Source organism: Rissa tridactyla, chromosome 1 (genome assembly GCF_028500815.1).
Source record: "Rissa tridactyla isolate bRisTri1 chromosome 1, bRisTri1.patW.cur.20221130, whole genome shotgun sequence".
Lineage (NCBI taxonomy): Eukaryota > Metazoa > Chordata > Aves > Charadriiformes > Laridae > Rissa > Rissa tridactyla.
In genome coordinates, this window is record NC_071466.1 from 17,140,605 (window position 1) to 17,162,951 (window position 22,347).

Genomic DNA, 22,347 nt, shown 5'->3' on the forward strand with positions numbered 1-22,347 from the left:
CATTGCTACTTACTACAGGAACTGGCACTAATTAAATTTAAGAAACATCTAAAACTATGCTAAGGTTTATAGAAAATGCTGGTTTGAATCTGACTTGAGGTCCCACACTGTTTCGGAAATGGAGAGTAAACTAATGTGATAATACTTGTCCCTCACGTTTGATCTTATTTTTCTTTCTAACAGCTCTGAGGTGTAGTATCATTCGAAAACAATAATTTGAAGTATTATTATTTATGTCTATATAAATGTCCAAGCCCACTTCTGAATCTCCCTTGTTTCATCAGCTTCTCTGAGTATTAATTAAATGTCAGATGGAAAAGATTTTGCATTTATTTGAACTGCTGATGACCTTTTGTCTTCACTGAATTACACTTAGCACGTGCTGTGAGACAAAAAAGACAAGTTTTTAATCTCTTATGTCTCTCTATATCACTAGCTATGATTACATACCGTTATTACATTATAATTTATCCTGTTTCTGCATCAAACGTTATTCATCTAAGTTTTACTAAATCTTTGGTTGGGTTTCACTGATATTTGCTAAATACTTTTTGATTTAGGATATCAATAAAAATACTTCCTGATTTAGCATCCTGTATTCTTTTTAGTACATTTATCAATGATCTGGGAATGTGAATACTGAAACAGCAGTTGTCCAGATAAGGCCCACATGACTGAGATCTATAGAAGACATAAAGAGAGGAGTCCATATTGTTTCCATTCCATTTATTATGTCCCAGCTATTTTGCCTTTTTGATCACAGCTTGAGCCACAGCCTGCAGTAAGCTGTCTACACTGGAGCCTAATACAGTTTTACTTCCTCTTATAGACGTGAGAACTTTGAAAATTTCTTTGATAGGAAATTATTTAGCCCTAATAAATTATGGTTAGTGCTGTATGTCATTAGCCCCTGGAGAGCTAACGCGATATGGAGCTGTGCTTCCATTGCAAAAACTGATTAGGCAGACCTTGCATCTCGTTAGACGTGGGGTAACCCAGAGAACCAGGTGAAAGCAAGTTTCATAAGTTTCCTTACTTGGAGAGTTGTCTGATTAGCTAAAAAAACATACTGTCTACTGCTTCGTAACCCCCTAAAAAGTTAAAACATTTGATGAGAGAGTAATGATTTCATAAAAGTTGCTTGGATGGAAGCCCCAAAATTAGAAATATATATACATAGGAACTGACTTATTTCTAGGCAGAAATAGTTATAGGCAAGGATTTCTTTCTTGATCTCTTTTCCTGACCTCTTTATTCTCAGTATGACCTCAGACGCATTTCCAAAGAAAAGCATGCCTGCAGTATTCCCTTCTTGAATTGTTCTCTTTAACTCTTGCCTGTCATATCTTGGATGCAATTCTCATTTCTGATAAACTTCACTTTATGGTTTTATACTGAAAACTTCCAGTTCTTTTCTTTCCAACGTTCAATTCACCCCTTCTGATTTCTCATATGATTTGCCAGGTGTTGTTTACTGTAGCAATTCTAATGAGACTGAATTAAAAATTAGTCTCTTGAGTGTATTAGTTATCTTCCTTCCTCATCTTTTTCCTACTACTGTGTGGAGATTTTTCAAGTAGCAAATGGCAGACAAAGTACCTAATTTTATGTAAATGGGAAACTATGAAAAAAAATCAGCCTCCTGCTTCTTCACGCTTTTGTTTAAAATCCAATTTCAAAATGTGCATCCTTTCCCTGTATTTCTTTTAGGTGTTCAGTTCCTTTATGTATGCTTTTGTGCCAAGGTGAAAATACTATCAATATCTTTAACTATGGGTTATAAAATAAGGATAATATTCTTTTTTCTTGGGTGAGGTCTTAAGGTCTTTATATCTCTGCCTACCTTGACTTTTTTGTTACTGTGCAAATTTAAACGTGATCTAGATGTTGTGGGATGTAGAACATACTAAAAACAAACAAACAAACCAGCAAATCCTGAAAAGCACCCTGCAGAGAGGTGATACCGTGTGAGTATATACTCAGTCAACAGCTAGGCAAACACGGGAAGTTTGGTGGTTTTTTCTGATAGGTAACTAATTTATTCTTTTTTTAACCTTCCTAGTCAAATTACCTGTCAACTTTAAAGATAAATCATTCTTTGGTATGATATAATAACAGCATACTTTCCTAAGATAGATAGTCAGGAGACTATCTGTCAGTATCAAAAATTTACTGGTGTTATATCAAAGAAAGAGATTTAGGGGAGAAAACAACTGCACCTTAATGAATGCTTTACAGCTGCCTGAAATGCATGATTACCTTGGCCTGTATTCAGTAGCCCAGCAACAGTAGGACTGGTACAGGGGAAACTTGGTTATCAAAATGCTCCATTTACAGGCCTGGGTTTTTTCTCTTGTGGAAGAAATTGAGCCTTTGAAGTGCTTTATAGAAAGTCCTTTCTGGTTACAATGTTATTAAATTCACCATTCCTTTTATTAATGAAGCTACCAAATTTGTAACGAAGGAAACCCAAACACAGGACAAACACTACTTTCTGTCTCATGCTACAAGACTATAGTGTTTGTCTAAGAGAGCTTAACAGTTACTGTGCAGCACAAAGCAGAGTAACATTGCAAAGGGTTGGGGTTTTTTTAAGGTTTTTCTAACAAACATAGAGATGGGTAATTCGAAATTACATTGTCGTTAAAATGCTAGTGGACTTCCCAAACACCCCTTAGTCACCTAAACCAAACCTGAGATCTGTTACGGAGAAAATTAGATTAAGGTAATTAGCTAAAAATGTGCTTTAACAAAGTAGTCATTTTCATGATACGGCTTTCAAATAACCATCTCTGCCATTGTGTCTGTCTGAAGTAAAATTCTGGAAAGTTTTTTTGGCATAACTTAATGAAACAACATAGGAAACATATAAGAAGGTAGGCATTTAATTTCCTGCAGTTTATAATCATGTTGTGTCCGATACAACCCCCTTTCCTGTGTTTCTCCTGCTTCTTGATGTAAGCGGGGTGCTGAAACATTCCTGTTCTAAATATGAGGGCACTAGTACTTCATTATAGAAGTAATTGTCCAGTCTATCTCAGCTCTCTACCAAGATAACTCTACTATTCTGTGTATCATTAATGCCTACTCAACAGCGAGACTGAGAGAAAGGGTAATGTGTGAGTCCAGACATGGGTTTCATCCTGATCTTAAAAATATACCCCGGTCGCCTTGGGGAAAAAATCATATTCTTTTTGTCACTGCCTTTTTTAATCTTTCTAAGGGGATAGTATTTGTGTTATTTGCTACGAAACCCTGACATCAGATAGATCATTTTGGTAATGTTTGTATAGCATTTTAAGAACAAATCAAGGTATCTGAGAATATTATTGGAAGGAAAACGTAGCAGATGTCTCCATAAACTTGATTAATGAAGGCTGTCAGAGAAAACCAGAAGATAAGTTTGCTCCTACCTGCTAGTCTTGTAGTAAATTATAGATTTTACTGTTTCTTAATTTTAAAAGGTACAAAGGTTATTTTTATTATATAGAAAATGGCTAAAAAGGCTCAGCTTGACAATGATAGCAGATAGGAGTGAGAAGGAAAAGGAAACTGAACAAGTGCCTTGTAACTGATTCTATTTGGTAGCAGATTCAGTAAAATTAAACATTAAGGCAATTATAAAATCTTTACTTGGCATGATATTTCTCAGACATGAGGCAATAGGGCAGCTGTGACTGGAGAATCACTGGCAGTTATTTCAAAGGATTTATGATCATGTGTTTTTTATTTGGCAAATCTTATTCATAAGGAGAAAAAAGGAGCATTGAGGATTAGTGATCGATGGTTTTCATTTTACTATGTGATGAATTAGTGGAAAAGCTAAGTTTCTAAATTCTACATTAAGAAGAAAAATGACAGAAAAGGTACAGTAAGCAACAATAGAATATACAGAAGTAAAAGGTTAATATAGTTTAAAGCCAGAAGATGTCATTGTGATCACCTAGTGTTATTCATACCACAGAAACAATGATTTCACTGACCCTACTGTCAACCTCCTATGTTTTCAACGCATTGAGATCCTATTGCAATGTAAGTGTTTTCAGTAACTGCCTTTCCTTTACATGAACACTAAGGTATATGGTTGAGCTCTGTTATATCATAGTATTTTCAGTCAATCGAACATCAAGTATTTGAGTTCCTGTATAATCACTGGGGAGAGACAGGTACCTACCTGAAGACTCCGAAACTTCAGATGGTCTGGATCTCTCCATGGAGACCTTCAAAGCTAGTTGCTTTTCCCTGTCAGTTATGTCAGGAACTTAAATACTTACTCTAGGAAGATATAGTCATTACCTATTAAGTTATTGCAGGGTGGGAGCCTTAATGGAAATACAGTAGTTGTACTACACGGCATTTTGACTCTAGTAAAAGTGAAAGTTTAAAACATGTTTTTAAAGTGGAGGCATGAACTTGGGATCTTGTTAAAGAAATAGTCTTACCGCGTTTTTGCCTGTTGGAGTTGTAGTTTAGGACAACTATTTAATTGCATATTGTTTGTGTTCATTTAAAGGGTATCATTACACAGTCAGCAAAATCTAATGACTGTATCCAACCTTGGTGTTATCTTTGGACCAACTCTGATGAGAGCCCAAGAAGAAACCGTGGCTGCTATGATGAACATTAAGTTTCAGAATATCGTCGTTGAAATTCTGATAGAGCATTATGAAAAGGTAGAAAGACATTATCTGACTGTTTTGTGATAAAGTGGAACTAAGATCTCGTTTTCATTACCATCCTTAAGTTCTGAAGAATAAGAGAACTAGCATTTGTAGAAGGTCATTTATAGAAAGAATACCTTCTTCACATCCCATGCTATGGATCTGTATTCCTAGCAAGTCTTTTGTGGCTGTGCAAGGTACAGATCCAAGGTATAACCTCATATGTTTTGAAGGAGTTGCTCTGAATCCTCTGTTGCTTTCTGAAGATTGCTGTGTCCTTCTTATATATAGAAACAGAATGAGAAGGTCACAACTTTGCTCACAGCTCCTCCATCTCTCTCATGCTAGCAGTGTATGAAGGTTCGCTCTGGGTGGAACATGGTCATGGTCAGTCTTTCTGACCATGGCTGTCCTTTGGGGATATGCCAGCTGCACAGTGGAGTAGTCGTCCCACCTAATGTCATGAAACACCAGCCACCCTTCAGTTCCTCTTTATGAGCAACATCAATGTGGATCCCCAACACAATCCCCCATTTCTGTGCGCTGTGTCATTTTTCATGTGTGTAGTTACTAGATCAAAAGTAAAAAAGCAAAAAAGAAAAAATAATGTATCTTAGATGTAGGTTTTATTCCTAGTTACAAGTTTTAAGCCCATTATGTCTTTGTGATTTAAAAGTTCTTGAATACTCTGGAACATACAGACTTCTCTAGCTACTTTTTTTGCTTTGAAGAAAGGCATGTCTGTGACTGCCTAGTTTATTTTGTTTTCCCCAAAGAGACCAGCGACAGCAAAGGTCCATTTCAAACTCTTTCCTGGAAGATTGAGTAAGACCTGTTTCAGGGCTTGAGAAGGAAAGTTCGTGAAATCTTAAGTACTTAACTTTCAGTCACTAGCATTGCAGGTATCAACATCACTGAAAAGCCTCCTCAGATTTTAGTTTATTTTAAACTATTTGATTTCAGAACTCATCAGAACAGTCAAGACTTCCTTTACTTGGTCATCAAAAGAAATTTTATTTTGGGGGTCTTTTGTTGATAGATATGACCTTCTCTGACGACTAGGAAAACAAAGTGAAAAAAGTTTGGGTTTTTTCCATTTCACGTTACTTAGCTAAGGGACAGTTCCCAGTCAATAAAAGGATCTCCTGCACTGGTTGGTCAGTAAGTACTGACAGTACTGCTTGGTATCATCAGTTATATTTCATGGGGACTCCTCAAACTCGGTATGATACTGATAGCCTCCTTGCCTGTAACTCCAAAACATGTGTGTTACATGTTTCCAACACTGAATTTCCCTTCCAAAAAATTACAAGCTCATTGAATACAAAGACCATGGCTGCACAACTAAAATCACCCTTGCTCTATTTCTCTGTCTACAGACATAATTTTGTATTGATGTGCTACTCACTAATGCCTAATACAGTATTAATATACTTCAAGACCATCTCAACATGTCCATTAAAGTATTTGCTACCAGAAAAGTATATTTGCTTTCTTCCACTTGTCTGAGTGGCATGGAGCTATCTTTTCATTGCTTGCTTCATCCTCTTCTGGGAGTGCCTATTGGTAGGGTATTCAGAAATCCTTGCAGAGATCTGTTTTGGCATCGCGTGGTATTTAACCTACGACACTTGTTCCTCTCTACACTATGGAGATTAGACACTTCTAATTCCTTCAGTAGCTTAACTGAATAGGCATTCTTTGTCTGTAAAACCTCTTCTCCATTCCACAGAACTAATTCCACCTCCTTCCACAGAATGCCATAAGAGATACTCAGTAGAGTTTACAGGCTATGCTAGGAGGAATAGGTGAGAGAGGACATCTGGAAGAAACACACGCAAATCTTTTGGTTGTATTTCTTGCTTTGCTCATCCTCCAAGGCAATTATCATTTTTACTAGAAGTATCCAAAAGGGTTCTTAGGTTCTTTCAAGACCTGTACTGCTCGTGTCTTGGATATTGCAGAACAGGTGATACAGATGAAAGTCAAGCAAATTACAGGACTTTCTGTATTGTCCTTGCTGGGAAGCGTGCCATGCTTATCAGCAAAGAGTTCTTCAAAACCTCATGTGTACCTGTGTCAGATCGCAGTAGTCAGATACAGAAAAAATTTTAGTTTTTTCTGCAGTAATGAAGTGCAAAATTGACCAGTGGTAAAAGTTGTATGTAAAAGAGAAAAATCAGGAAATGCTCTGAACATAAAGATGTTCCTCATCAAACTTGACGTATTTGTCAAAATAAAATGGTTTTCTGAAATAGAAACTGGTTTGTAATAAGTTATGACTAAAACAAATTTATGTTATATACAAAATCTTTCACAGAAACACAGAGAAAAAAATCAATCTTTTCATAATATTTTAAAAAAATTATTATTTCTTGGGCAGGAGTTAGTTGTAAGCACATATTGTAAGTTTCACAATGTAGACACCAAGCACTTCTTAACAAGCACTTAGAAAATAGAACTATTTTTATAGAAGAAATATTTTGGTATAATTAGTATAAATTTTATGTGCAGCTCAGTATTGTAGTTCTTAGATTGTAAAATGAGATGAGAGCAAAGCTTATATTCTGTGAATTTACTCTTGTAATGCATTACAGCATTAATTTCAGGTGTAGTGGTGAGGAAAACAAATGGAAGTGTAAGAGTACCTCTATTGTTTACATCATTTATTTTCCCTTCTTTTTCTTTTTTTTAATCATGCAGATATTTCACACTGCACCAGATCCCAATATTCCTCTTCCCCAACCTCAGTCCCGATCAGGTTCAAGAAGAACACGAGCAATTTGTCTCTCCACAGGTTCACGTAAACCCAAAGGAAGATATACACCATGTCTAGCAGATCCTGACAGTAAGTTTGTCCTTGTTGACTCATTATCTTCCTTCTTATGTCTTGTCTTTTAACTTTCCTGGATAATATCCATTAAGTATTGTATTCCAATAATTGCAAGCATAACAGTTGGGTGTTGGTCAGCTTTTTAACCTCTGTGAGTCACAGCCGCACTGTTGAATGACTGCATTCCTTGCTCCTCTCATATGAGAAAGGATGTTTGGTTTTAGGCAAGTCTTGTATTGCGTATAGTGTTCAAAAATCATTTAGAGTAGACTCTATATTCTTATCTAAAGGTAGGCTACTTTGGAACTCAAAAGTTCATTACATGAAGTTGATCTCGTTTGATTTTAAGGTGATTGTTAAGGTTGGGAAACTGTAAATAGAATCTTTCCTCTCCTCCTGTAATAAATGTAATTCAGTCAAGGTCAGGAGATCAAAACCATTCCTTGGCTTTCTTCACATGCATGAAACTGTGGTCATTGGTTCAAAGTCAGCCACTGCCTAGGTTGCCAAAACCACTGAAACTTTGTTAGTTTTTCTGGAATAGAAACAAACTCTAATATTTTGTGGAGAAACAGTGTATTTATCATATGGCTTACTGTTCAACAGGGGGGAGTTATGTTTATAATTAAGCGCTGCTTAGAATGCTTATTCATTTTCATGTAGATGTGACTATTATAAAGTCTCACTTCATTCGTTTTCATCTAGTGGGCTGTCACTTTTTTAGATACTGGCTGTACCAGTAAGAAGTATTGAAACTTCAGCAAAGATTAAGTTGTTGACAGTTCCACTACTGCAACAGACTTTCAAAAGAATTTCTGCGTCCCTTGGTTCCTCAAGGAGGTTGCCATGAAACTGGTACAATAAGTTAATCCACAGTTAAGGTACATCTGCTCTTGAGGATCTGTAGTAATTCTAAAGTCTGTAATGTTAGGAAATGTATCCTCAGTATACTCTTGCACAGGTGCTGCGTTTTCCATATGTTTATGGTACATGATTCCAGCCAGTGAGAGTTTAAATACTAAATTAGAGCAATAGCTGCCTGCACATCGACTGTCAGTGTGAATGGCAGGGGAGCCCAAGTAAGAAGTTACAGAGGAACCGTCAGTTACATTCACCAGAGGACAACCTGGGCAAGTTTCAAATGGTTTTCACTGTGTAAATGCAATGAATGAATGCCAGCATAAAAAAAAGGGTCGTTTCTGCACAAGCGTTTTGCAGAATGTATGCAAGCTCCCGCTTCTTCCTTCAGACACGTCTTGTGCTGGCAGCTTGATTGGAACCAGGTCTGACCCAAGAGCTCTCCACTCGTGCTTTCCTTGCTACCTCAAGCTCAACACTTGCTTACACAAGTTCCCGTTAAGATCTCGCTTGTGCCTGGAAGGCCAAGGCAGAAGCAGAGTTATTCTCCTTGCCAGATACCTCTAGGTGTGGCTGGAGACAGGCAAGAGAGAGCCTTGGCATCTGGCAGTAGCAATTTCTGAAGTACTAGGTGGTTTTAAGTCATCATTTAAATGAAGCACGAACGCTTAACTATATTGCAAGAAATTAAGGAATTCTGTATGGCATGACAAAATGAGATATAGGTTTCAGCTGGTAGGGTATGTTAGAAAATTATAGAAAATGCATCTGAAAAATTTAGGCTTCAGCCAGTCTTGCGATTTTCAAGGAACTAATGGTCTGTAAAGGAGCAAGATGGGGGACAATTTAATCTGAAATACCAGAATTCTGGCCAGAAGTGGACAGAATATTTTACAGTACTGTACCAATGGCACTGCTGTTGTCAGATCGGCTCACTGTGCAAGGCACTGGTATTTGTGACCTTATCTGTAGTATTGTGTGTGGTTATGGTCACTTGTTCCCAAGGATATTGAAACATTTGGAGGCAAAAGCAGCTATATCATATTGATATCTTATAACTACTGTGTGGTTGAAGAATATGTATGCCCTGCTTCTTGTGAAATTTGTGAATTACATCTCCTGTCTTTTGGGAAAAAATCCTACCAGAAACCAATGTATGACTTACTAGACTGAATCCAGTCTTCAAAATAATTCAGTCCTCACTGTCCTATAGGCCAGTCCTTCCTCAGTTCTGATGAGCGTTCCTACCTTTATATCATCAGCAAATTTCTTTAGGATATTCCTGCTTTTTGTTGCAAAAGATTATTGGAAACAAAATCAGTACAAAGATTTTTGTGTAGGTTGGTAAATTTCTCTAATATCAGTCTAATTAAAGAAATTTGTCAAATGTTCATCATTCAGGTTGCAAATAAAGGAATGAGTTGTTTTCCTTCTGCAGGATAGATATTTCATGAAAGGTATGATGACTCAGAAAACAGGATATCTATAGCTAGACTTATGGACTAGTGTTACAGAGACCGCAGAGATCCTCAGCACCTTGGTAACCAAAGTAAAATTTAATTCTTGCGCCTGCTGGCAATAAAGCCATGCATTTAAGAACATAAGTGTGACAAGCACCACAACATTTGCCTTATCATGGAAATCCAGCAAGATACTCACCACAAAGATACTGTAACATCATAACTGTTGAATTTTCAAGGATTATTTGTGTTGCAGGCAGTTATTTTAAAATGCAGACTTCTGTGTGAAATAGTTTAGCCTGTAGCTCATTACGTTCATCAGCTCTAAAGAAATAGCCACAAAAGGCAGCTGCTTCAGGTTAAAGGTAGGAATGTGTGTGAAACTCAGAGTAACTAAGTAGATATTTTGTGTTAATAATCATTGCCTCTGAAACCACATATTAATGATTTTGATGACAAGTAAGGTACAAGCAGATAAAGGTGGCATGAGAGTAATGCACGTGATTAGAAAAAAATAATATTTTTTTCTCTCTTTCTCCCCTCTCCTCATTCCTCCCTAGGTGACTCGTACAGCAGCAGCCCAGACAGCACTCCCATGGGCAGCATTGAATCTCTCTCTTCTCACTCCTCTGAGCAGAACAGCACCACCAAGTGCGCGCCCTCGCAGCCCAGGGAGAAGTCAGGAGGGATTCCATGGATTGCCTCTCCGCCTTCTTCTAATGGCCAGAAGAGTTCAGGTCTCTGGACTACAAGTCCAGAATCCTCATCAAAGGAGGATGCAACCAAAACAGATGTCGAGTCAGACTGCCAAAGTGTAGCTTCTGTCACTGGACCAGAGAACGCCTCTCCACCAACAGACCTGACCAAAAAGAGTTCTTACAGTCTGTCTGGGCTGAAAAGGTCTTCAGCATCTTCCCTTAGATCAATTCCATCAGCTGAAGGTAATTTCCAAGGTTGTTTAAAGACATCAGTGTTTACTGTGACGCATAGAAAACAAGAGCTGCATCTGAAAGCTAATGATATTCATGAATCTTTTGTGTTTATTTTCTTAATTTTTGTGGTATGTTCTTTCAGTCTTCAAACTGCTTCTGACATAGTCCCGTTGTTTGTTAACTGTAAAGTTCACACAGCTTAAAAGCTAGAACTGTTTCTCAGAATTTAGAGTACTCTCTATCCTGCTCTGCCTTATGGTATAAGAAGAGTTGGTAACTATGGTTTATCACTGTATCAAAGGAATGAATCCTTGAAACATGACTGATATTGATGAAAGCTAGCATTTAAATTAAAAAAGCACTAGGCTTAACATGTTTAGTAAATAGCAGTTTTGTCACTCCTTGTCGATTATGTATAGTTATGTTTTTTACCATCTATGCTTTTAGTTGAGATAGGACTGGACAGATGGGATAAAAAGGTAATCCCTGGCATGAAATGTATGTCCGATACCCTGCTGATGGAATAGCTGCTTCATTCTGCCCTACGTGCATGGTTTGTTATCCAGTACTGCAAGTAAATTAGCTTGAACACAAGATTATGGCTGAATGGTCCTGTACATGGACATGATGTGCAAGAACAGACACAAGTTTGCAAACCCAACTTTAGAAATCCAATTTCAGTGCACAAGTTAGGACACCAGTCTTTCTGTTCAGTCAGAGAAGGACGCCGCTTCGAAGAACACCTTCTGAGCACCTAAGTTGAGCCTATATCCCAAATAAGCCTGTAGACAAGGCTCCTTCCAAGGCAGAGAAGCTTCATAATTTAGACATTTCTGCTAAATGCTAAGTTAGCTGAAATGCCTGTGGACCCCTGCTGTGTCTGTGATTACATGAGGTGATATTGCACTATATTGACAGCTATGTGGAAATGACTTCAGAAGAAACACCTTCTGAGCTGTCAATAGTATAAGTAATACAAGTACGCGTAGGGTAAGTATGTGGTTGTGTGCAAAGTCCTAAAAGTTTAAGAAAGTTCTCTCCCCTCTGCCCCCCATGGAGTGTGCGAGCTTTTTCCTAAGACTTACAGATATGAAGTAGTGTTATATTAAAAGTATTAATAATTTAGCATAATAATAATTAACAATAATTTATAATATAGAAGAATACCATAGAATTAACATATTAATAATATAGGTATTGGTTTCCTATTTTGGGATCTCTTTGTATTATGACAGCTTTTAGAGCATTATTAAGCATTTGTTCTTCTTGGGAATAAAGAAACACAGGAGCAGATGCAGTTATTGTCTTGCAGAATATATATGTAAACAGGGCAGCAGTCCACAGACAGATCAGCTTAAAGGATACATGTGGTCATGCCTTGTATTCATTAAGAGAACTTTTTTTGTGTGCAGTACAATCTGTACAGCTATAGATTTGTTTTATCAAGTTACAGTAGCAATTGTTTTAGGCAACTCATATCATTAATTTCTAAGTATTTTTCCTAAACTTCATGCACTGGATACTGAAATATTAATTCTTACAAATTAACGTGGTCTGATTTCATAGTGGACGCTGCTTTGAGCAGGAATTTGGACTAGATGACTTCCTGAGATCCCTTGCAACACAAATTTTTTCTACAATTCTACGCAGTGTGCTACTTTATAAATGTTTTTATTGTCACTTTTTAGTGAACATACTGTCTAGCCATTTCAGTACAATGTAATTTTTTAGCCTTCGCAATTTTAATGTCATTTTTTCATTCTTACTGTTGGTCCTTTTCTCCTGGCTTTCTGCCTGAAAGACTGTTTCTTCTCTGCCTTAGTAAGTACTTTCTCTACCTATTTTGCTTCTTTTTTTAGAAAAAACAAACAAAAAAAATCCAACAACAAAAACTTTGCATGTTAAATACTTGTTGTGAAACAACTTCAAATTAGCTTTAATATTCCCTGTAATTTGGTTGTTTTCTTTAGGTAACAAAAGCTGCAGTGGATCTATACAGAGCTTATCTTCAACAGATACCAAAGATACACCAAAGCCTCCACCAAACCCTGATTTGCCTCCCAAAATGTGCAGGAGATTAAGATTAGATACTGCATCAAGTAATGGCTATCAAAGACCAGGATCTGTGTAAGTCATCAAGGCCCTTTGGAGATTTGTGTTATGGTATTGCCTACTATAAAGTCATCCCAGAGAGCTACATAAGTAGTTGAAAAAGCATCCATGAATACTTGATTTGAATATTTCTGTATTTGTGAATTACTTATCTAGCTTCATTAAAATTATAAACAACGGAGACACGGCACAAAGTCTGTTGAAGTCAGTTGAAAGACTCCCATTGACTTCATTAGATTACAGATAAGGTCTATAATGAATAAATCTATCTTTGGAAAGTGATCGTATTATTATCTCTGCTTCTTCTGGAATTTAATGTTTCAAGGAGCATAAATGCCACTTACTGTCCATGCTGTTACGTCAGGAAGATCATCAGATCTTATTGTGTAAGACCAAAATTGGAGAAAGGAAAAAAAACCCACAAACTTGTGCTCTGAAATGTCTTTGGTTGCTGCCTGTTAAATAGTTGATATCTTTGTTTTTTCCTAACAGTTGATTGATGGGGTTTTGTTGGGGGGGAGGGTAGAAAGGAGGATAGTTCTAAGCAGTAGAGATTATAATTTAGCTCATTGAGATTTGGGTTAGCAATGTTTCTCAGTGCTTTTAGCACAAATTTAAGAGTTAGAAGATCATTGCTGTAATTGTGACTTTGCCTCAGGATATCTCAGTCCCTATGAACAAGTAAGTCTCTACTGGGGAAGGGAATCACGGCAAAAAAGGCCGGGAAAGGGGCTCGTTTTTGAGGCTTTTCCAGCCTGGAAAAGCGGCCAGCCAGAGCCAGTGCCCAGCGCTTCCAGGGGTGGTAACAGCTGAGGAGGAGCGGGGTGGAACCAGCACCCCCCACACAAAAGCAGCCCTTCGGGAGCGCAGCGACCAGGTCGCTGGGCACCGACCAAACCAGCAGCGAGTGGGCGTTCCCTGGGTGTCACCCGCGGAACCGCCTGGGAGCACCAGAGAGGGGTGCACATCGGTGAGGCAACACTAGCGGTGGACATGGTCTCCACCAGGTCTGTAGCCAAAGCCAGAAGGAATAAAGCAACACAAACGGACGTGATGAAGAGACGTGCAGCCGTCCAGGCAACGGGCTGCATGGAATGTCTGTCACTCTGGCAGGAGGACAGCAAAGACCGTACCCGTGTGCGCTGCGACCAGGTAAATGATCTGCTCAGCCTGGTGGCTGAGCTTAAGGAGGAAGTGGAAAGACTGAGGAGCATTCGGGAGTGTGAAAGGGACATTGATTGGTGGAGCCACAGCCTGCCATCCTTGGGGAAAAAGCAGCAGGAGGAGGCTCCACGAGAGAGAGAGGATCCCCTGCCCTCTTGTCACCAGGCAGAAGGAGGGGAGCTGGGAGAGGATGGGGGGAATGGAAGTGGGTACCTGCTCGCGGCAGCAGGAGAGCCCCCTCCAGACCCCCCATCCCCCCCCAGGTGCCCATACCGAACAGATACGGGCCTCTGGAGGTAGATGGGGAGGGAACTAAGGATGCTGATAAAGCCCCATCCAGGGAGTCGCCAAAGCAGCCAGCTCCACGCGTTAAGGCTGCTGCTGTGAAGAGCAGGAGAAGGGCAATAGTCACAGGGGGTTCCGTTCTGAGGGGAACTGAGGGTCCCATATGCGGGCCGGACCCTTCCCACAGGGAGGTCTGTTCCCTCCCTGGGGCCCGTGTTAAGGATACAGCCAGGAAGCTTCCTGGCCTGATATGGCCCTCGGATTATTACCCTCTTTTGATCTTACAGGCAGACAGTGAGGAGCTGGAGAGTAGAAGTCTGAGGGCAATGAAGAAAGATTTCAGGGCCTTGGGACGGCTTGTCAAGGGTTCGGGAGCACAAATTGTGTTCTCCTCTGCCCTTCCAGCTTTGGGGACTGACGAATGGGTAAACAAGAAAATTGGACGGATCAACACCTGGCTCCAAAACTGGTGCTACGAGCAGGGTTTTGGGTTCAGTGATCATAGTTTGATCTACAGGACACCGGGCCTGCTCACTAAGAATGGGAAAACCCTATCCCAAAAGGGGAAGAGGGTATTAGGCCAAGAGTTAGCAAGGCTCATGGACAGGGCTTTAAACTAGTATCGAAGGGGGAAGGGGATAAAACCAGGCCCACTAGTAATGAGCCTGGGGATAAAGGGCCAAGGATGGGGGTGAAGTCGGTAGCCCGGCTCAAGTGCGTCTACACGAATGCACGTAGCGTGGGCAACAAACGGGATGAGCTGGAAGCCATTGTGCAGCAGGACAGCTATGATGTAGTTGCCATCACGGAAACGTGGTGGGATGACTGTCACGACTGGAATGCTGCGATGAAAGGCTATCAGCTCTTCAGAAGGGACGGGCAAGGGAGGAGAGGCGGGGGTGTGGCTCTGTGCATTCGGCAATGTTTTGATTGTATAGAGGTAGATTCCAGTTGTGATGAAGTCGAGTGTTTATGGGTAAGGTTGAAGGGGAAGGCAAATAAGGGAGATGTTGTGCTGGGAGTATGCTACAGGCCGCCCGGTCAGGATGAGGAGACAGATGAGGTATTCTATAAGCAGCTGGCTGAAGTCTTGCAATTGCCAGCCCTTGTTCTGGTTGGGGACTTCAACCTGTTGGGTATCTGCTGGAAATACAACACATCAGAGAGCAGGCAGGCTAGGAGGTTCCTCGAGTGCATGGAAGATAACTTCCTGACACAACTGGTAGGGGAGCCTACCAGGGGAAGTGCCTTGCTAGATCTACTGCTCACAAACAGAGAAGGACTAGTGGGAGATGTGGTGGTCAGAGGTCGTCTTGGGTTTAGTGATCATGAAATGGTCAAGTTTTCAATTCGTAGTGATGTAAGGAGGGGGGTTAGTAAAACCTCCACCTTGGACTTCCAGAGGGCAGACTTTGACTTGTTCAGGATGCTGGTTGAGAGAGTCTCTTGGGAGACAGTCCTGAAGGGCAAAGGGGTCCAGGAAGGCTGGACGCTCTTCAAGAAGGAAATCTTAAAGGCCCGGGAGCAGGCTGTCCCCAAGTGTCGCAAGTCTAAAGGGCGGGGAAAATGGCCAGCCTGGATGAATAAGGAACTTCTGATGGGACTTAGGAATAAAAGGAGGGTTTACCACCTTTGGAAGAAGGGACAGGCCACTCAGGAGGAGTACAGAGATCTCGTTAGGTTATACAGAGAGAAAATTAGGGAGGCAAAAGCCCAGCTGGAGCTCAACTTGGCCACTAACATTAAGGACAACAAAAAAAGCTTTTATAAATACATCAACAAAAAGAAAGCCAGGGAGAATCTCCATCCCTTACTGGATGCTGGGGGGAAAGTTGCAACCAATGATGAGGAGAAGGCTGAGATACTGAAGGCCTTCTTTGCCTCCGTCTTCAATAGTCAGACCAGCTATCCCCAGGGTGCTCAGCCTCCTGAGCTGGAAGATAAGGATGGAGAGCAGAACAACCCACCCATAATCCAGGAGGAAGTAGTCAATGATCTGCTTCTGCACCTAGACGTACATAAGTCTATGGGGCTGGATGGGATTCACCCAAGAGTACTCGGGGAGCTGGCGGGAGAGCTCACCAAGCCTCTCTCCATCATTTATCAACAATCCTGGTCAACAGGGCAGGTGCCAGGTGACTGGAGGGTGGCTAATGTGACGCCCATCTACAAGAAGGGGCGGAAGGAGGATCCGGGGAACTACAGGCCTGTCAGCCTGACCTCGGTACCAGGAAAGATCATGGAGAGGATCATCTTGAGTGAGCTCTCACGGCAAGTGCAGGGCAGCCAAGGGATCAGGGCCAGCCAGCATGGGTTTAGGAAAGGGAGGCCCTGCTTAACCAACCTGATCTCTTTCTATGACCATGTGACCCACCTTCTGGATGCGGGGAAGGCTGTGGACGTTGTCTGTCTGGACTTTGGGAAGGCCTTTGACACCGTCCCCCACAGCATTCTCCTGGAGAAGCTGGCGAATCATGGCATAGACAAGCGTACTCTTCGCTGGGTTAAAAACTGGCTGGATGGCCGTGCCCAGAGAGTTGTGATTAATGGGGTGAAATCCTCTTGGCGGCCGGTCACCAGCGGTGTCCCTCAGGGCTCAGTTTTGGGGCCAGTTTTGTTTAATATCTTTATTGATGATGTGGATGAGGGGATTGAGTGCACCCTCAGTAAGTTTGCAGATGACACCAAGCTAGGTGGGAGTGTTGATCTGCTTGAGGGTAGGAAGGCTCTACAGAGGGACCTGGACAGGCTGGATCAATGGGCCAAGGCCAACTGTATGAGGTTTAATAAGGCCAAGTGCCGGGTCCTGCATTTCGGTCACAACCCCAAGCAGCGCTACAGGCTTGGGGAAGAGTGGCTGGAAAGCTGCCCAGCAGAAAAGGACCTGGGGGTGCTGGTGGATGGCCAGCTTAACATGAGCCAGCAGCGTGCCCAGGTGGCCAAGAAGGCCAACAGCATTCTGGCTTGTACCAGGAAGAGAGTGGCCAGCAGGAGCAGGGAAGCGATCGTGCCTCTGTACTCGGCACTGGTGAGGCCTCACCTCGAGTACTATGTTCAGTTCTGGGCCCCTCTGTACAAGAGGGACATTGAAGTGCTGGAGCGTGTCCAGAGGAGAGCTATCAGGCTGGTGAGGGGTCTGGAGACCAGGTCATCTGAGGAGAGGCTGAGGGAGCTGGGCATGTTTAGCTTGGAGAAGAGGAGGCTGAGGGGAGACCTCATTGCCCTCTACAACTACCTGAAAGGAGGTTGGGGAGAGGTGGGTGTTGGCCTCTTCTCCCAGGGGAATAATGACAGGACCAGAGGAAATGGTCTGAAGTTGTGGCAGGGAAGGTTTAGATTAGATATTGGGAGGAATTACTTTACTGAAAGAGAGGTCAGGCACTGGAACAGCCTGCCCAGGGAGGTGGTTGAGTCACCATCTCTGGAGGTATTTAAGAAATGTCTAGATTTGGCACTTCAGGGCATGCTCTAGTGGCAGAGATTGTGGGTTGTTTGGTTGGACTCGATGATCTTAAGGGTCCTTTCCAACCATGAAGATTCTGTGATTCTGTGTGATTTCCAGATCTGCAGAGCACCAGGAAGTTCTCCAGATACTGCAGGACTCCATTCAGCCTCTCCACTTTTCAAACTGGAAGGGATCACTGTAATCATTTCACAGACTGTTGTGTCTTAAACAGAGAATCCTGCCCAGCTCAGAGTTCCAGCATGATAGTGACAGGCTGGCAGTAAAAGCATTTCCAATATATCTATCGGCCATTCATGAAGAGAATTTCAAGTATAGGGTGTTGAGATTTCTCTTGCTGACTCAGCAAGGCACTGGAGCATGTGGAAGTCAGGCCCCAGTTGGGTTACGTTCTTTAGAATTCTGCTGAATAGGGGCTTAAATTTAGCTTTTGAATTCTGTTTCTCTAAGTGAATAATTAAAGTAATTTTTTTAAATGTGTCCATATCTTTAGATGATTAAAAATGAAGTTAGTCTGTGTGTTCTATTAATGAGCAGAGTATAAAGCAAGGTGCTGCTTTATTTTCAGAGTGGCCGCAAGAGCCCAGTTGTTTGAAAGTGCTGGTTCACTTAAACAAGTTTCTTCAGGACGGTAAGTGCTTTGTAGTATTTAACAATTTCTAAAATCCTTTCTGTTTTGTTGGCTTCAAAGATTGAAATAGAAGCGTTGGAGTTTTGTTCTGTGTCTTTTGAACAGCATCATGTGTCATGCAAAATTTTTGCATGGTTTATTAAACTCGTCCTTGCTCCAGAAGTAAACTAAATCTAACAGAGAGTACCAGCCTATCTGGCTGTTCCATCGCCTGGGGGAACTGCAGTGAGAGATGCTCAGGTTAGGGATCTGCTTAAGGACACGGCTACAAGAATAAATTAACAGGATTTAAATTAGGCTGAGGGTGCTGTACTTATTCCATAGAGCTGTTTGTATATACATGCTTTCAGCAGGGTAGCAAACGTGCTAGTTTATCGTAATGTGCTCATGTAGGCAAGTCCTGAATAACAGCTGCTTTAGAAAGTTCAGGATTAACATGATCAGGATTCCTGTCTTTCCCATCAGACCTTCCATGCCTCAGTATCTGTCTGGAGAAACTATTCCCCTTTCTTCTTGGTAGTGTGCAGCAGGATTTATTTACATTTTCTTTACAATTGCCTGCATTTATGTAGTGGATTTGATTCATTCTTATAGTAAGTTAGAATGTTCTGGTAAATGTTTGTCTAGGAAGCTGTATCTTCCATACATTACTAACCGGCCTACATTTAATAGGCTAAGGCAAATAGTCAAATAAATGGATGTGGGAAAAAGTCTGTCTCTCTTTTCACTGTCCCTGTGTTTCAAGTTCTCTGAGAGAGAACGTATCTTTTTGTCCATCACTTTACACACTGATACCAAGAACGGTCAATCAAGCTTCCAAGAATTGTCAAGCTTGCTGGAACTGTCAAGCAATAGGAAAAAAACCCAACACATTAATCCATGAACCTAAAATAGCACAGCTGTAAATGCAGATGCCAGATAAACTGCTGAGATGTGCAGCAGTGGAATATGGCTGTCTTCTCTGGCAGATCTAGCAGGGGCGAGAAGGAGAAAGCTGACCTGCAAAAGGCCCACTGGTTTTGTTCGAGAGAAGCAGCTTACATGAATCAAGGCTGATCTTGTTTTGTGTAGTACATGAACTGTAAGGTGACCAAAAAAGAGGGTGGCAGGGGAGAAAGGGAGATGAAAACAGCAGGGCGTTAATTTAAAGAAGAAAAGTATAAATGGAGACTGGAATGTTCTTAAGCCAGTGCACTAAGCTGAGAGTGATGGCTGCTTCGCCAGTCCTGCATCATTTCACCTCCACCACTGTTCCTTCTCTTATTTTGTAATGCTCCCTTCTTGTAAACTCTCCCCTGTTGTTCCCTGGGAGCCTGTGCCACATGTATCTGTATATCAAAAGCAGGTAAGAAGCAAAAACCTGTCAAAGGAAAAAGGTAGCAGTTTGATAATGGATATGGAGAGCAGATTACAAAGCCAAAAACGCTGAAAGGCTTAATAGCTGCTCTACTTCAGCCTTCCTAAGAAAGCAGAAGAGCAACAGTAACAAGGATGATGGAAAACGAGAAGAGAGCAGGCAAAATGAGGAAGAAATAAGAAGTAGCTTAGCTGTTGTTATAGTGCTGCTCAAGTCGGAGTAAGATTTTGCAATTCAGCGCCAGCTTTTATTTACCTCTCATGCATGTTATGAACATGAAGGCTAATTTAAAACTTCAGGATAATCTTTTTTTTCTCTGAACTATCTGGAAATCATGGTAATTACATCATGATCCACCCAGTAGAAAGGCCTTCTGAGTTCATAACTCTACCATCTCATGAATATATGCAGGACAGAGTGTAAGACAGCTAAACTATTTTTAAGCTCTCTGGTTTGATACCAGAAATACTCAAGTCAAGATGGTGTTGAACTCTGTGCAGGGGTAACTTACCCTGCTAAAAATAACTAGTTTTGAAATTTTAAGCTACTGCTTACCTATGCATTATAGTATCTAAGTAGCTTCATTCTTACTTGAAGTGTCTGTTGCCTGTTTTGGTCATTTGTACAGCAAACGGATCAAAAGTACGTATATGGTTTTGCAGTGTCACATTGTCATCTGTATTTGAGCAGATAATTTTTACTCAATGCTTTACCACCACAGTGGTCTGGTCTTACTTAATTCCTTCTTCCCATTAATCTTTGCAACTCTGCTTTCTGACTTTGTATGATGCAATATCTCTAATACAAGTATGTCTGTCCCTTTTTTTTTAATGCTGGAGCATTATTTCACCTGGCTGTTTTCTCTCTTGTATACATGAGTACATAACGCTATAGTACAGATTTGTTTTAGTCAGTAAGAGAACGAGAGGCCACAGTACATGTTTTAGGATTGGACAGGGAAGACCAAAATGTTGTGCCCTGTGCAACCTGTGCTCTCTTTTTCCAATTCCAGAATTACTTGGACTTCTCGCTCTTCCCATTCTTTCCCTCCTGACTTCAAGTTTATTAATCATCCATATCTCAGACTGTAGTATTAAGCTACTGAGACCAATCCCTATTGCTACTCCAGTCTGCACTTGAAAGAGGCAAAGGAGTTTTCTTACTGCTTTCACAAGATTTGCAGTTACCCAACAGTTTTAGTAAGGCCTGTGGTCTCTTTATTGCAGCATCTATAAAAAAGATGCACCAACACGTAATCCCTGACTCTGTTTTCTTGACTTTGATTTAGAGGTACGCAGATGGTCAGTCAGTTTCTCACATAAAGTGAGAAACTGCATCATAAAAAGAAGGATTTTCATTAGAAAAGAATACCTAGAAAAATGGGAAGGAGGAGCTGGTGAGAGCAAACAGCTCTGGGTTGGCAGCAAGATCTCTGGGTGCTGGGCTGGGGCTTTAGTAGGAGTAGGCTGACAGTATGAAGCCCTGTAGACCCATGCTCCCCTCCCTGCCACATGACCAAATATCCTTTCCCAGTCATTCTTATGTTTTTATTTCCATGCTATATTTTGCATTTCCTTGAACACCTGGAGTGCCCTGCCCAGCCCAGACCCATGTTTTCTACTCAGTTGAGCTTGGCTGTGAGTCTGCCATCTCCAGGAGTCTATAAACCTTTCTTCCTTCTGTAGGATAATTTTAACTGCTGAGTCACCTGAGAGAGGTTCATGTGTTTTCCCTCATTCATTCCTCTTCTGGCTTCTGTCTTTGTCTTGCTAGGCTGAAAACTCATTAGGGCAAGAGCAGAATTTTAAAGCTTATTTATAACTTTTAAAATAATAATAAGTAATAATAGTTGTTGTTATTGTTGTAGTTATTATCATCATCATCATTATTAAAAAGGCCTGAGGTGGTGTTGACTGCTCGTAGTCAGGCAAAATAGTTTATGATCTGATGAGTACGTACCCTTTGACTGCTAGAATAAGTTTACTGTTATGTGCTCAAAACAAATGTAGGAAAAAGTAGGGAAAGGGAAAACGCATTTTTTCTCATCTGGAGTCTATCCAGTAAAGTCATGGAAAGAAGGAGCTTCTAGGAAACGTGGGTACCATTTTCTGAAATTGTTTTTGTTGCATTAAAGAACGTGAATCACACTCTTCTCAGATTATTAGCATCACCTTAAGAGAACCATAATAGATGATGGTGATGTTATCACGTGGTTTTTAACAAACAGCCTTGTTTGTGGGGAGGAGAGCATTAACACTGCAAGTGAGAATGTCCATTTTCATAATCGCACACAAAAAAATTACCCAAGAAACTGAAAGCTTTTTTTTTTTTTCTTTCAGACAAGCAAAAGCCATGTATTCCTGTAAGGCTGAGCATAGTCATGAGCTGTCTTTCCCACAGGGGGCAATATTTTCCAATGGTAAGATATGTTTTTACATTCTCTTTTTACATAAAAAAATATAAAAAACTGAATTATATCCACGAGATAACAGAGTGTAATTCCATTTTCAACTCTGAGTTTTTGTCCTGATTTTTCAATTGCTCTTGAATAAATACTGGCTAAATAAATATACGAACCATATATAGGATCT

At 40.8% G+C, this 22,347-nt stretch overlaps 1 protein-coding gene across 1 annotated transcript in view; it reads left to right on the forward strand.

Annotated features, from left to right (window-relative positions):
* The window catches only part of ARHGAP42 (Rho GTPase activating protein 42), a 168,739-nt gene that overhangs the window by 140,341 nt on the left and 6,051 nt on the right, over positions 1–22,347 (forward strand). Inside the window, exons 18-23 of the mRNA XM_054220834.1 lie at positions 4,514–4,673; positions 7,365–7,509; positions 10,373–10,753; positions 12,715–12,871; positions 18,337–18,399; positions 22,096–22,175. Of these exons, the coding sequence (XP_054076809.1) occupies positions 4,514–4,673; positions 7,365–7,509; positions 10,373–10,753; positions 12,715–12,871; positions 18,337–18,399; positions 22,096–22,175 (986 nt within the window). The remainder of the gene's footprint in view (positions 1–4,513; positions 4,674–7,364; positions 7,510–10,372; positions 10,754–12,714; positions 12,872–18,336; positions 18,400–22,095; positions 22,176–22,347) is intronic.